Source organism: Euleptes europaea, chromosome 11 (genome assembly GCF_029931775.1).
Source record: "Euleptes europaea isolate rEulEur1 chromosome 11, rEulEur1.hap1, whole genome shotgun sequence".
Classification (NCBI taxonomy): Eukaryota; Metazoa; Chordata; class Lepidosauria; order Squamata; family Sphaerodactylidae; genus Euleptes; species Euleptes europaea.
The window spans coordinates 39,253,956-39,270,043 of record NC_079322.1 but is presented as its reverse complement, the minus strand read 5'-3'; the positions used below and the strand labels follow the sequence as shown (position 1 = coordinate 39,270,043).

The 16,088-nt window shown below is 39.2% G+C and overlaps 1 protein-coding gene across 1 annotated transcript in view; it reads left to right on the top strand.

Moving 5' to 3' along the window:
• Window positions 1–775: 775 nt before the first annotated feature.
• The window catches only part of GALNT15 (polypeptide N-acetylgalactosaminyltransferase 15), a 35,649-nt gene continuing 20,336 nt past the window's right edge, over window positions 776–16,088 (top strand). Inside the window, exon 1 of the mRNA XM_056858006.1 lies at window positions 776–1,557. Coding sequence (XP_056713984.1) covers window positions 1,004–1,557 — 554 coding nt within the window. The 5' untranslated portion in view covers window positions 776–1,003. The remainder of the gene's footprint in view (window positions 1,558–16,088) is intronic.

The window sequence follows — 16,088 nt, the reverse complement described above, 5'->3', positions numbered from 1 at the left end:
AACTCAAATGTATCATGAAATATCTTAATGCCTCTTATGTACAGATAACAATGTTTTTCCCCAGTCATGGCATATCCTTGTATGTCTGTATCCCATAATCTAGCTCCAGATAATATAGATTCAAGTCTAGCTTTAGAAACCTTAATAGTGGAATTGACCTCCCTTCTTCCCTCTTTGTTCAAGAAAGATAGCACAAGTTTCTCCAATAGCCTGTTTTCCTTTCATGTCACTAGCATTGTTATTGTGTAGGTTAATCAGAAACATTCTTAAATTCGGGAACAAAACATGTTTCTATAAGAAACACTCCCTTGTATAGGAAGGAAATGTTGAACAAGCATCCTGAATTATTTTTGAGTTTTTTTAAAAAATCCTGGCTTCTGTTGCTTGCAAGAACAGCGAGGGCATTAGGACCAAGAGAAAGACACACACACACACACACACACACAGCTCTGTTATGTCTGGCAAAGTGCTTCTTGACTGAGTGCATACTTATGTGTGAAACCAAGTCAGAGACTGAGTAGTTTGCATCAATGGAACTTGAAGCATCATAAGGCAGAGAGAAAAGCTTTCAAACCTGACCACAACAGAAATACTTTTGTGGGCAACATTTGCGAATCTTTTGCAGTCACAAGGCAATATGCAGAAGGAAACCAGCAAGAGGATTGATCTCCCTCCACACTTCAGACTTAAAAAGGAAAACAGTTCAACTCTAAGATATCTTTAATGAACCTTTTTGTGCAGCTGATCATATTTTTCCCTCCACCAGACCATCTGGAATTCTGTGTTATAATAAAAGATTCTTTTGCAAAGTGGATTTATTTCATCTTCACAAGTATTTGAAATTGGGATTTTTAAAAAAATGTTTTACATGCAAGAACTGGACTGAAGCATCAGTAGGGATTTCTGAAATGGGTGAAACTTCTTGGCAGGTCCTTTGTTAAGATGCAAGAAAGATGTGACTGGTTTTTAATATGAGCATCTGCATTACCCTGCTGCTGAAACTATGCTCTTGAGGAAAAGATGCAGGTACGGATCACGGAAACTGCAGTTTCTCTTGTTGGTGCTGGTCCTCACCTTCTTACTATTGATGGTGTCAGTGCGGAACCCAGCACCCAAAGACCTGAACAAGGAAGGAATCTCTCCGCCTGCAAACTACAACCCCAAAGAAGGGTACCAGGTGGATTTTGGAGAGCCTCAAGAAATCGTAGACTCTCCGGAGAACAGCGAGCAGTATTTTCCCCTGGAGGGACTGTCGCCCTTCCTCTCCCTAAGGGAGGACGAGCTCCTGGTGGCCATAGAGGCACCAACAGCCAAGAGGAAACATTTCAAACCTAGGAAAGGGTACCGGATGGTCAGGCAGCAAAACAAAAGGCAAGAGGAGAAAAAGCAGGTGCAAGATCCGGAGTTCCTGCTCCAGTCCCTTCCCTTGCAGGTGGGAGAACAGGCTGATGCAAGTGAACAACTGCTTATGGCTGGTCTAGAAGTTCATGGGTTTAATGAAGCACTCAGCCAACAAATCCCTCTGCACAGGGAGCTTCCTGAGGTACGGCATCATTTGTAAGTAAAAACTTCTTACTTAACCCTGATGTCTCTCAGTCCTCCAGAAACACACCTTCCACTAGAACCTGTCCTGGTGCGATCGTTCACCTAGATGTAGGACTTCTTCCTGTCTCAGGGGCAATAGTGTGTCTTTTGTGATCTGCGTCCAAACAAAAGGGACTGTGAATGTATTTGTTTGAAAAGTTGAAGTCAAGGCAGCTGCTATTATCTAGAAAGAACTATGCATAACTTGCAGGAAAAATATATTTTGTCACATAATCTTTCAGGAGGGAAACTAAAAAGGAAAAAAATAAGAGAAACTATGTAACTTATTTCATTGAGACCCTTTCTGATTTACTTTTTTAAAAACACCTTGAGTGGCACTGGGATTTGGCAAATCATACAGGCTGGTGTAATGGCTTAAAGGTTTCAATTCACACACTGAGGGACGAGCAAACAAACAGTTTACTATTCTAAGAATTTTACTTTTACAATGTATTTATATTGTTAGTGGAAATGGTGGCACAGGTGGATGGCAAGTTGCATGTTCTGTATGTAAACCAGGTTTTCCATTTTAGCTGTTTAATGAGGTGTTTGGTGTCCTCTACTGACAAGCGTGAGAATCGCATCAGAGTCACAGCAAGCATTTTGTTTCAGGAGGTGCACTCTACATTCTACCTGCAAAGTTATTCCCTCCTTTGTGGGGGGGGGGGGATTACTTAAAACAAAAGTTTCTTTAACTGTTTTAAAGAAACACATTAACCACTAAACCACAAGGCTGTGTGAACAATGATCAGTCTCTTCAATGCTCATTCAGTACAGGTACCAGTCATCTGGCTTAAGAGAAGTCAGAAGTTTATTTATTCCAGGTCTTGGTGAAAACTTTGTAATAATCACTCAATGTTGTCTTTAAAGAATCATATTTAAAATCACTCTAGTTATTCTTGAACATATTAAATAAACTAGAATAGCAATTATACAGAAAACATTAGCACATGTAAACGAGATTACAAATAAAACGTATACATGTCATCCTTTTCTTACCTGGCCTGTATTTAAAAATAAAATGCAATCTCTAACATTCTTACCAAGCCTTTTCAGGAAAGATCAGATAGTCTCCCTACAACCCATATTTAAGAGATTCAGGGGTTTTAGGGCAATGCTATCTTACATAATTATGTGAGCATCACATGACTTTATTAAGCCACCTAATTCATTTTCTCTATAAGTGTGATGTAAGACACCTCTAAGCATCCCAAAGAATAATTGTGCCAAAGTCTTATTTCATTCTGGGATTTACTGTGGGCATGAAGCCATTGATTCATAAGGTATCCTTCTCAAGGCTGAAAATTCTACGTTTGCTAGAACAGTGGAGGAAATGCGTGTTTACAGATTTACACAAGAAAAAAACTAATTCTCAGGCCTACTACCGTATTTTCAAACATCGTAAGCAATGGTTCTTGTAGGTTATCCGGGCTGTGTAACCGTGGTCTTGGTATTTTCTTTCCTGACGTTTCGCCAGCCTGCTGTGGCAGGCATCTTCAGAGGAGTAACACTGAAGGACAGTGTCTCTCTAAGCAATGATGTACAGTTGCAATATGTATCAGGAGTCCTTGCCTCTATTGAACGGAAACCTAGCAGTCATTTACAGATGGCAGTAACTCTCTCCTCATGTCACCCTCCTCTATGATGCATGACTTAACTTGCGTCCTAAGTTTAGCATTCAAGAAGTATACTGTGATATTATTTGCACATTTTTGAAGGTATGTGCTGCTGCAATAGTAAGCATGGTCTAAAAAGCAAGTTAGAAGTGACACCAACTAATTACACAAAACTAATATAGCTACTTATACAGCATATATATGTTCTAACTGCTTGTTTCAAACTGTGGACAGTATGATTTGGCTTTTGTTTCAGTAAAGTTTACATTAAGCCCCAATCAAATTACTGGTAGCTTGAGCCAAAGAGTTGCTTGGCCAACATGGTATCTGAATGGAATTCAAACTGATCCGAAACAATGTAAGGTCACTCCCTGCCATTACAGACCAGAGCTCCATATAATTCCCGAAGCGTGCTGGGAAGCAGGCGGGGTTGGCTGTGGTGCTCTGTGAAGGAACTCTGGGCACAGTCTCATTTGAGAATTCAGCACACGCAGTCATCAAACTGATTTCAAGTGCCATCAACAGTTGTGGATATAACCTGCAAGGATGGTCCTAATCCTAAAGAGCTATGGGAAATATCATTATTTCCAGACTTCTGTGGTTTTAAACCCAAAACAAAATCCCAGAAATATTCAAATCTGGCTCCTGAACTTTTTTTTATTTTTTAAACAATCTGGTAGCATGACATCAGCAGTCCATTTCTTCATGTCACATGGGCATGAGAGGTTTTCAGGGTGTTATTTATTGGCAGACGGAGAAGTTGCTTTTTGCTATTTTCCCCCCAAGCAGCATAATACAGTTAGAGCACATTCCTGAGAAGGGGTGGGCTGAAAGTTGTTTGGAGGCGGCGTAATCCTGCACCAGCACAAGTGCCCACTTATCACACTATAAGGGGTTCTTACACTGGCATGGGGGGCATTTCTGTTGGTGCCTGGGTGCTGCGGAGCTGCATGGGGCTCCCCCACCAGCACAGCCTCCTCGGGAACTAAATCCCAGAAGGGAACGGTGGTGCCCCCATGGGGGGATGTTCCTGGGGCATTCCCAGGGGCGGAGCTGACTTTAGTCAGCTTCCTAACCCCTTCCAGTTAGAATGTCCCTCGTTGCTGCAGCGGGACTACAACACCTTTTTTGGTGTCACAACCCTGTTGTTTTCGATGGGGGCATTTTCCCGATTTTTGCATTTTTTATTTTTAAAAAGGCTTTTTTATTCTCTGCGGCGGCCGGTAATCCTCTGAGGAGGCGGCAAGGCTGTGCCACACCCAGATGTTGCGCATCCACCACCACCCTTCAGGAATGGGCTGCCCATCTAAGTTGATAGTATTTATCCGTCAGTATTGTTGATTAATAAACTGAAGCATTTAAAATGCACTTTTAATTTGAATTGAACCATGTTAAATGGCAGTGGCGTGCACTGTTAACCACAATCTGTTACATTAACTTGGGCTGTTATTCTCCACATACTTACTGGGAAGCAAGTCCCATTGAATAGATGGATCTACTTCTGAGTAAACATATGCTGTACTGTGCATTTCACCCCATCATCCCAATGTGGTTTACCTAAATATCCCTATTTTATCTTCACCACAACCAATCTGGAAACAGGTGACTTCTCCAAGCTGATCAACCAGTGAGGATCTGCACTGAACAATGTCTCCCTTTTGTCAAACCTTATGTTACCCATTTGCTCTGTAGACGCCTAGAGTTCAGATATGGTTCTGTGCATAGTCAAGTCAGCGTAGCATAGAGCTTGGATTCCCAAGTTCAGATCAATGGTAGTCTTGTCTCTGGACTTGCCTTATTAGGGAATATGATGCAATTTACATTCAGGTGTTTTTTTTAAGTATGGGATCTATAGAACAGGGCAGCCCATTTTGAATGCCTTGTGTTTCTTAAGTAGCAATTCCTCGTGCCACATGGCTAACCACATTTGAAAGTGAGGCAAGTTCTTTAAAAAACCAGTTTCTGATATGGCATGGGAATCTGCTATTCAAAGACAAGAAAGTAAACAAGCCTGGTGGGCCTGCCCAAACCTCTGAGCAATACTGCTAAGAAGGAATAACACGGGGACAACATTTTTGAGGGCCCTGGTTACTCTGGGAGCCATGGATCTAGGCAAGTAAAGGGAATTGTTTCCCTCCTTCATTTGGGCTGGGTTTGCATAGTGTGAGGGCTGCTCCAAGAGAATGTTTGCCTGGGGGCTCACAGTGGCTCTCCCCAACCGTGTCGGGATGCTGGGAAGTACGTATTCACTTGGCCTCTGGGCTCATCTATTTGTGCACTTCCAAGAAGAAGGAGCCATTCAGATCTGTCTCGTCAATTCAATACCAAAGGCTTCTTCTCCACATGCATTTTTACCGTGGGCTAGTCACAGTTCTCTGAATTCTCTCAGCCCCACCTACCTCACAAGGTGTCTATTGTGGGGAGAGGAGAGGAAGGGAAGGAAATTGTAAGCCGGTTTGATTCTCCTTAAAAGGTAGAGAAAATCTTTTTTTTTTAGTGGTTTTGTCCCAGGAGTTCTGGAGACAAAGATTGTGCGTTTTTAATAATGCAAACACCCAAAAGGTCTAAAAGATTTTAAGCTGCCTTCGAGATCCATAACTCCTACTCAAATGCTGCTGGGAACTAAGCCATTCTCCTTTTTGGCTGCAGATGAGTGGGAGTCATTCTGGCAATGCTTCTTCTTTGTCAGAATTCCAGTAATGTGCATCACTGCACATTTGCAATCCTGCAACAGTCTGGAAACCAACACAAGGTTGTTGATCTCTTACTTTATTGAAGAGCTGTAAATGTTGACAAGCCTCACCTCTCCCCAAATGTTAAGTGAAGACAGTTTATCAGTCACTGTGGTAACCTTTGTGTTATAGTTTCAGCTGAGTTGCCAAGTTAGAGAGCCAGCGGGTTTGAAGAACCGGGTTTGATTCCTCACTCCTCCACATGAGCGGCGGACTCTAATCTGGTGAACCGGGTTGGTTTCCCCACTCCTACACATGAAGCCAGCTGAGTGACCGTGGGCTAGTCACAGTTCTCTGAATTCTCTCAGCCCCACCTACCTCACAAGGTGTCTATTGTGGGGAGAGGAGAGGAAGGGAAGGAAATTGTAAGCCGGTTTGATTCTCCTTAAAAGGTAGAGAAAATCTTTTTTTTTTAGTAGAACAAGATTCGGGCATACTTGCAATTTAAAGACCAGTACAATTTTCCAGGCTATAAGCTTTTGTGAGTCAGAGCTCACTTTGTTGTATTTGATGAAAAATTTTGTTGGTCTGTAAGATGCTAATAGGTTTCAGTTTTGTTCATTTTGTCATAATTATTGCCATTGAAGTAAATGGGTTTAGAAGGGTGTCACTCTGATTAGGATTGCACTGTATATAATCTAACACAATACGTGCGTAGTCTTCTTTCTACTCATGCACACCACTCCTTTTTGTGTCTTAAATCTCAGCTGCAAAGCACAAATTCTGAATGAATTCATGGTTTATTCTTAAATGTACCACCTGCAGCTGGAACAGGGTAGGGCTTACGAGTTGTTCGAATAGATGCTACACTTCATTGCTTCTTACCTTTGCTATTTATGGATACAACTGTTACAATTGTTAAAGATAATTTTCAGGTCTGAAATATAAAGACTGATTGCTATTGTCCAAGCAGCTCAGCCAGTTTGGGACAAGGAGGCTCCTTTTCCTTTTTAAAATTTTCACCACTCTGTACATATTCTAATGATATAGCTTACTATGAGAAAGGTAACCACAAATTATAGAACAATTGCAAATTATATAACCATTGCATTTCTTCTCTGTCAGAAAGCCTTCTCTGTCGTAGCACTGAAACTTTGGAACTCCTTCCCCAGGGAGATTCATTTGTCTCCCTCTATCGTAGTCTTTCACCAGCAGGCGAAGACTTCTTTGTTTTGTCCGGCATGCCCCCAATAGCAGGTTTTGGCCCTCCTTCTAGTGATGTTTGTTTACGTGTTTTTAATTAAATTTATATTTATATTTTAAACTTATTTTAATTGTTTTAATGTCTTTATGTTCACCACCTTTAACACTCTGATTGGGTGGAAAGGCGGAATAAAAATGTTTTAAATAAATAAGATAAATAAATTATCTACAGAAGACTGATCATTAGAAAAGATGTTCCATAAATTAAAGGTGGGATTACACTAAAAGTGCTCGTAAGAAAAATAACCACAGTGGATTTAATACAGTTATGACAATTTGCCCTTCCCCCAAAGCCTGTAAACAAACAAAGATTCAGAATATGCATGCACACATGCACATGAACACACTCAAGATGAACATAAAGAGAGCAATTGTAAGCATGTCTGCTTGGGTTGCCAGGTCCCTCTTCACCACCGGTGGGAGGTTTTTGGGGTGGAGCCTGAGGAGAGCGGGGTTTGGAGAGGGGAGGGACTTCAATGCCATAGAGTCCAATTGCCAAAGTGGTCATTTTCGCCAGGTGATTGTATTACCCATGGTTAAAAAAAAATGGATTCCAACAGGCAGATATTGGGGAGGAAAAGGTATGCAGCTTTATTAAACAAAAATAACCTTGTATCCAGGCTAATAACCTTAGGAAGATGGGAAGTCGTCTACTGGGAGGTAAGCCACTTCATCCTGTCTGGTAGCCCGTCCTTGTTCTGCAGACGCTCCTTCTCTGGCTTCTTATCTGGAGCCCTCTTCTCCTCCTCTCTTCAGTAGTTAGCGAAGCCAGATTTATTTCCCCATCACCAGGTGCTCATTATTTACAGTGTAGTGTGACAATTAACTCCCTGAGATTGCTTTCACATGCAGAAGGGCTGTATTGAGCACCACCTACCTCCTCGTGAGTACAATTGTCTTCCGCAATTTCCACTACAGTGACCTGATCTCTATCTGCTGGAGAGCAGTTGTAATAGGAGGAGATCTCCAGCTACTACCTGGAGGTTGGAATCCCTAATGTCTACTCAAAATTCTACTCAAGTCTTCTGAATAGAGCTTACTCCCAAGAAAGTGTTCTTAGGAATTCACTGTAAATAGGTCAGTTCACAGGATCCCACTTGTGGAAATGCATAGGGTGCTATGGGGCAATTGGCTGTTTATTTTTAAAATTATATATACAAATTATACATCGGACAATTCACAGAGCATGTACAGCATGCAATATCTAATTACATCTTAATATTGAGAAAATTAAATAAACAACAATGTATACTATGGATTTAGGGCTTCCAGGTCCTCTTTGCCATCGGCAGGAGGTTTTTGGGTGGAGCCTGAGGAGGGCGGGGTTTGGGGAGGGGAGGGACTTCAATGCCATAGAGTCCAATTGCCCAAGCGGCCATTTTCTCCAGGAGAACCGATCTCTATCGGCGGGAGATCAGCTGTAATAGGAGGAGATCTCCAGCTACTACCTGGAGGTTGGAGCAACCCAAAACAGCACTATAACACTATAAAGCAAATAAGTGAATTTTATAAAGTGCAAAGTGAATAAATATATACAGCATATACAAAGGGAGTACAACCAGATACAAAATTTACAATAACAATCCAATAAATATGACTTATCAAGAGGATGCCAAGGATCCTGATTCAACAGGTAAGTTCAAGTAATCAACCAATTAAGGTATCATTTGATATTAGAATTTTTTGAATCATTCAAATTCTTTTTAGGTTGCAGTTATTGGAACAAAGCCACAGGAAAAAGATGTCAGACGTGTTGTCTAGATCGGGACCACGTTTCGCATATGGCTTCTTCGGTGACCTGTATCTGTGTATCAAAAATGCATGTATTCAACTAATAAATCAACATTTATAATAGACATTAAAACATTATTAAATCAATAATAAAAAGACTATGCAAGCATAAATATTCTTACCAATAATAGATATAAGTATAAGTGCCTTAGTAGGTGTTGTCTCATAGGGACCGCAAAGATTTGTATCCAGGTCTCCAAAAGGACAGAATAGTCAAGGAAAGATAAGGATGGTATTTAAAAGTAAAAAGGATTTGGCTCTTAAATGATCGCAGCTGTAGCAGACAGGCTCAGAAAACACTCAGAAAAAAAGGGTTCTTAAAGTGATGCTATCCTAAAAAACAGGAATAATCTAATTCATTGTTTAGACCATTGGGAGACAATGTTCCCATAAGGAAAATAAGTTTAGTCTCCATTTGGTGCAATATTTTTTGGATATTTTGCGAGTCATAGGGTCGACCACGGAATTGCCATAAAACACAAAAGGAGAAATCCCTATCTCCATGTCCTTTTTCCAAAAAATGGGCAGTGAGCGGGGCTTCTAAATTTCTGGAGCGAATTCTAGAAGAATGTTCAGAGATCCTGATCCTCACGGGACGTATGGTGCTGCCAATGTATTTTAAACCACATTTACATTCCACGCAATAAACAACATTTTTTGAAGCACAATTAAAGAAATTTTTTAGAAAAAAACGGAAACCAGTGGTAGCAGATGTGAGCTCTTTAACTGTAAGGCATAAATTACACACTGAGCACGTACCACAACGATGATGTCCTATTGCTGGCGGCAAAAGTAAAGAAGTGGAAAAAGAAGGCTGGGGAGAAATGTCAGTGTGAACCAGGAAGTCACGCATGGATCGTGGGCGGCGTAATCCGCATAGAGGTGGATTTTTACAGCCAGGTAAGGTTTCTACTAGGTGCCAATGTCTTTTGATTATGTTATTGATCAGATGAGCCTTGGAGCTATGTTGTAAGGACCAAGTAATGTTAGTAGAAGATGTAGGTGGTTTTGATCTTAAAAGTTCCTGTCTGTCTTTCAGATCTGCTCTGGTTTTGGCTGACTGTAAGACGTGGGGTGGATATCCTTTGGCTGACAATGCATTGTTTAAAGAAGCAGCTGTATAGTGATAGTCTGTTGAAAGAGTTGAATTCCTCTTTATTCTTAAAAAATGACTGTAAGGAAGGTTGTTAATTAAGTGTGGTGGATGAAAAGAAGAAAAATCAAGTCCTGCATGCTTAGTTAGGGGTTTGGTATAGGGTTTTACTGCCAGAGTAGACCCAGCAGTAACAAACACTTCCAAATCCAGAAATGGAATGGAAGTCTTACTGAACGTACCAGTAAAAGTAAGGTGAGTATGAAGAGTATTAACCCATTCTAAAAACTGTTTGTAGGCAGCCACTGACTTGAAATTAAAGAACAAATCATCAACAAAACGTTTATAAATAAGAATGTCATCTGAAAAGGGATTGTTTTGGAATATGAACTTTTTTTCGAAGTAAATCATAAAAATATTGGCTATTGAAGGAGCGCAAGCTGCGCCCATACTGACTCCATTAACTTGTAAATAAAATTGATCTTTATACCTAAAGTAATTATGCTCAAATAATATATCCAAAAGTTGCAGCAAAAATTGGGTAGGCGGTGAGGGGTCATTTCTAGAGTCTAAAAGATCTTGGATAATATTGCGCGCTTCATTAAGGGGTATATTCGTATACAAAGATACGACATCTAAGGTAGCAAAAATACTATCAGATGGAATAGATTTGTTTTCCAGTTGAAAAATAAAATCTCGAGAATCTAGAAGAAACGAAGAGGTAGAAGAAGCATAAGGTTTTAAATAATAATCTAGGAACTGGGCAATAGGTTCTAGAAGTGATCCTGAGCCGGAAATAATAGGACGGCCAGGGGGAGGGCGAGTAGTTTTATGCACTTTGGGTAAAGTATAAAATACAGGTGTTCTAGGAAATTTATTCTGTAGGAATTCAGCAGTTTGTGATGTGATATAGCCAGCTGCAAGACCTTCATAGACAGTTGTTCTAATAATTAATTCTATAGCTTTAACAGGGTTAGTAGAAATGGGACGATAGAAAGCAGAATTGGAAAGCTGTCGCAAATTTTCATTGTCATAATCACAGTAATTTAAAATAACAATAGATCCACCCTTATCTGCCTCCTTTATGACAATGGATTTATCTTTATTTAATTGATCAACAATCATTTCTTGGGCCGGAGTGAAATTTATTGAAGTGGGAATATGTCTCTTTTCCATCAAAGACACATCCCGAAGAACTAAATGTTGAAAGGTCTGAATGAGATGATTGGGGTTAGCAGGAATGAATGTGGAAGGACATTTAAAAGGTTGCCTCGCAACTGATGAACCCTGAAAAAAATCCTTTAGTTTTAATTGTCGGAATAATTTAAACAGGTCTACTCGGGTGTAAAAAGATGAATACTTTGGAGTAGGTGCAAAGCCAAGCCCCAAATTCAATACTTCTAATTCAGCTTTAGAAAGAGGTCTGTCAGATAAATTAAGGACTAAGTTCTCTCGTTTTGATTCCTCCCGCCTCGTGGGCGGGAGCCTGGGGGTCTGTAGTTCTTTGGTCGTCCTCCAGTTCGCAAAAAATAAGGTTTTCTGTTGTAAGAAGTATTAGAAAAGGATGAACCTGCACTAGAGGAGCTATATGAATCAAAATCACGGTCATTATTGGAAGGAGGTGGCTGATAGAAATTCCTTCTGGAGGAAGAATGAGAGGGACTTGACTGCTTGTATTCCCAATAATATATTTTCTTTTGTGCATAATCATTTTTGTCCCTAGAAAACTTTCGCATTTTCATGGATTTTATATTCTGCACATATTCAGCAAGGTCTTTTTCTAAGTTATCCAAATATTTTTTATAATCATCTGCAGAAGTTTTTATACGCAAATCATCCTTAGCTTTTTTAATATCATCCTCCATTTTGTTGGAATCACTGGAGGCTTGTTGGATGATTAATAACATCAGGTCCATTGAACAGCGATTCAAAATAGCAGCCCACCGTTCCTTAAAAGAAGAACTTTCAATGAATAAAGCAGGAGCCTTTTGAATTCTAAGACCCCTAGGAATTAGTTCTGATTTACAATAATCGGCTAATGAGGCAGCATGCAAATCAAGTCTAGTTTTTTTCTTGACCAAATTCCATAAAGTGGTACCATCTATATCCTGGGTATAAGTGGACAAATTACATAATGAAGGCATAGTCTTTAAAATATTTCCTTTTTCAACATTACTAAATGTAAACATATCGAGTTTGTGAGCCATAATGGTAAACCACAAGAAAAGAAGGCTCAGTGCTGTAAGGATAATTGGAGCAACCCAAAACAGCACTATAACACTATAAAGCAAATAAGTGAATTTTATAAAGTGCAAAGTGAATAAATATATACAGCATATACAAAGGGAGTACAACCAGATACAAAATTTACAATAACAATCCAATAAATATGACTTATCAAGAGGATGCCAAGGATCCTGATTCAACAGGTAAGTTCAAGTAATCAACCAATTAAGGTATCATTTGATATTAGAATTTTTTGAATCATTCAAATTCTTTTTAGGTTGCAGTTATTGGAACAAAGCCACAGGAAAAAGATGTCAGACGTGTTGTCTAGATCGGGACCACGTTTCGCATATGGCTTCTTCGGTGACCTGTATCTGTGTATCAAAAATGCATGTATTCAACTAATAAATCAACATTTATAATAGACATTAAAACATTATTAAATCAATAATAAAAAGACTATGCAAGCATAAATATTCTTACCAATAATAGATATAAGTATAAGTGCCTTAGTAGGTGTTGTCTCATAGGGACCGCAAAGATTTGTATCCAGGTCTCCAAAAGGACAGAATAGTCAAGGAAAGATAAGGATGGTATTTAAAAGTAAAAAGGATTTGGCTCTTAAATGATCGCAGCTGTAGCAGACAGGCTCAGAAAACACTCAGAAAAAAAGGGTTCTTAAAGTGATGCTATCCTAAAAAACAGGAATAATCTAATTCATTGTTTAGACCATTGGGAGACAATGTTCCCATAAGGAAAATAAGTTTAGTCTCCATTTGGTGCAATATTTTTTGGATATTTTGCGAGTCATAGGGTCGACCACGGAATTGCCATAAAACACAAAAGGAGAAATCCCTATCTCCATGTCCTTTTTCCAAAAAATGGGCAGTGAGCGGGGCTTCTAAATTTCTGGAGCGAATTCTAGAAGAATGTTCAGAGATCCTGATCCTCACGGGACGTATGGTGCTGCCAATGTATTTTAAACCACATTTACATTCCACGCAATAAACAACATTTTTTGAAGCACAAAAAGGGAATCAAGGCGGGAGGAATCAAAACGAGAGAACTTAGTCCTTAATTTATCTGACAGACCTCTTTCTAAAGCTGAATTAGAAGTATTGAATTTGGGGCTTGGCTTTGCACCTACTCCAAAGTATTCATCTTTTTACACCCGAGTAGACCTGTTTAAATTATTCCGACAATTAAAACTAAAGGATTTTTTTCAGGGTTCATCAGTTGCGAGGCAACCTTTTAAATGTCCTTCCACATTCATTCCTGCTAACCCCAATCATCTCATTCAGACCTTTCAACATTTAGTTCTTCGGGATGTGTCTTTGATGGAAAAGAGACATATTCCCACTTCAATAAATTTCACTCCGGCCCAAGAAATGATTGTTGATCAATTAAATAAAGATAAATCCATTGTCATAAAGGAGGCAGATAAGGGTGGATCTATTGTTATTTTAAATTACTGTGATTATGACAATGAAAATTTGCGACAGCTTTCCAATTCTGCTTTCTATCGTCCCATTTCTACTAACCCTGTTAAAGCTATAGAATTAATTATTAGAACAACTGTCTATGAAGGTCTTGCAGCTGGCTATATCACATCACAAACTGCTGAATTCCTACAGAATAAATTTCCTAGAACACCTGTATTTTATACTTTACCCAAAGTGCATAAAACTACTCGCCCTCCCCCTGGCCGTCCTATTATTTCCGGCTCAGGATCACTTCTAGAACCTATTGCCCAGTTCCTAGATTATTATTTAAAACCTTATGCTTCTTCTACCTCTTCGTTTCTTCTAGATTCTCGAGATTTTATTTTTCAACTGGAAAACAAATCTATTCCATCTGATAGTATTTTTGCTACCTTAGATGTCGTATCTTTGTATACGAATATACCCCTTAATGAAGCGCGCAATATTATCCAAGATCTTTTAGACTCTAGAAATGACCCCTCACCGCCTACCCAATTTTTGCTGCAACTTTTGGATATATTATTTGAGCATAATTACTTTAGGTATAAAGATCAATTTTATTTACAAGTTAATGGAGTCAGTATGGGCGCAGCTTGCGCTCCTTCAATAGCCAATATTTTTATGATTTACTTCGAAAAAAAGTTCATATTCCAAAACAATCCCTTTTCAGATGACATTCTTATTTATAAACGTTTTGTTGATGATTTGTTCTTTAATTTCAAGTCAGTGGCTGCCTACAAACAGTTTTTAGAATGGGTTAATACTCTTCATACTCACCTTACTTTTACTGGTACGTTCAGTAAGACTTCCATTCCATTTCTGGATTTGGAAGTGTTTGTTACTGCTGGGTCTACTCTGGCAGTAAAACCCTATACCAAACCCCTAACTAAGCATGCAGGACTTGATTTTTCTTCTTTTCATCCACCACACTTAATTAACAACCTTCCTTACAGTCATTTTTTAAGAATAAAGAGGAATTCAACTCTTTCAACAGACTATCACTATACAGCTGCTTCTTTAAACAATGCATTGTCAGCCAAAGGATATCCACCCCACGTCTTACAGTCAGCCAAAACCAGAGCAGATCTGAAAGACAGACAGGAACTTTTAAGATCAAAACCACCTACATCTTCTACTAACATTACTTGGTCCTTACAACATAGCTCCAAGGCTCATCTGATCAATAACATAATCAAAAGACATTGGCACCTAGTAGAAACCTTACCTGGCTGTAAAAATCCACCTCTATGCGGATTACGCCGCCCACGATCCATGCGTGACTTCCTGGTTCACACTGACATTTCTCCCCAGCCTTCTTTTTCCACTTCTTTACTTTTGCCGCCAGCAATAGGACATCATCGTTGTGGTACGTGCTCAGTGTGTAATTTATGCCTTACAGTTAAAGAGCTCACATCTGCTACCACTGGTTTCCGTTTTTTTCTAAAAAATTTCTTTAATTGTGCTTCAAAAAATGTTGTTTATTGCGTGGAATGTAAATGTGGTTTAAAATACATTGGCAGCACCATACGTCCCGTGAGGATCAGGATCTCTGAACATTCTTCTAGAATTCGCTCCAGAAATTTAGAAGCCCCGCTCACTGCCCATTTTTTGGAAAAAGGACATGGAGATAGGGATTTCTCCTTTTGTGTTTTATGGCAATTCCGTGGTCGACCCTATGACTCGCAAAATATCCAAAAAATATTGCACCAAATGGAGACTAAACTTATTTTCCTTATGGGAACATTGTCTCCCAATGGTCTAAACAATGAATTAGATTATTCCTGTTTTTTAGGATAGCATCACTTTAAGAACCCTTTTTTTCTGAGTGTTTTCTGAGCCTGTCTGCTACAGCTGCGATCATTTAAGAGCCAAATCCTTTTTACTTTTAAATACCATCCTTATCTTTCCTTGACTATTCTGTCCTTTTGGAGACCTGGATACAAATCTTTGCGGTCCCTATGAGACAACACCTACTAAGGCACTTATACTTATATCTATTATTGGTAAGAATATTTATGCTTGCATAGTCTTTTTATTATTGATTTAATAATGTTTTAATGTCTATTATAAATGTTGATTTATTAGTTGAATACATGCATTTTTGATACACAGATACAGGTCACCGAAGAAGCCATATGCGAAACGTGGTCCCGATCTAGACAACACGTCTGACATCTTTTTCCTGTGGCTTTGTTCCAATAACTGCAACCTAAAAAGAATTTGAATGATTCAAAAAATTCTAATATCAAATGATACCTTAATTGGTTGATTACTTGAACTTACCTGTTGAATCAGGATCCTTGGCATCCTCTTGATAAGTCATATTTATTGGATTGTTATTGTAAATTTTGTATCTGGTTGT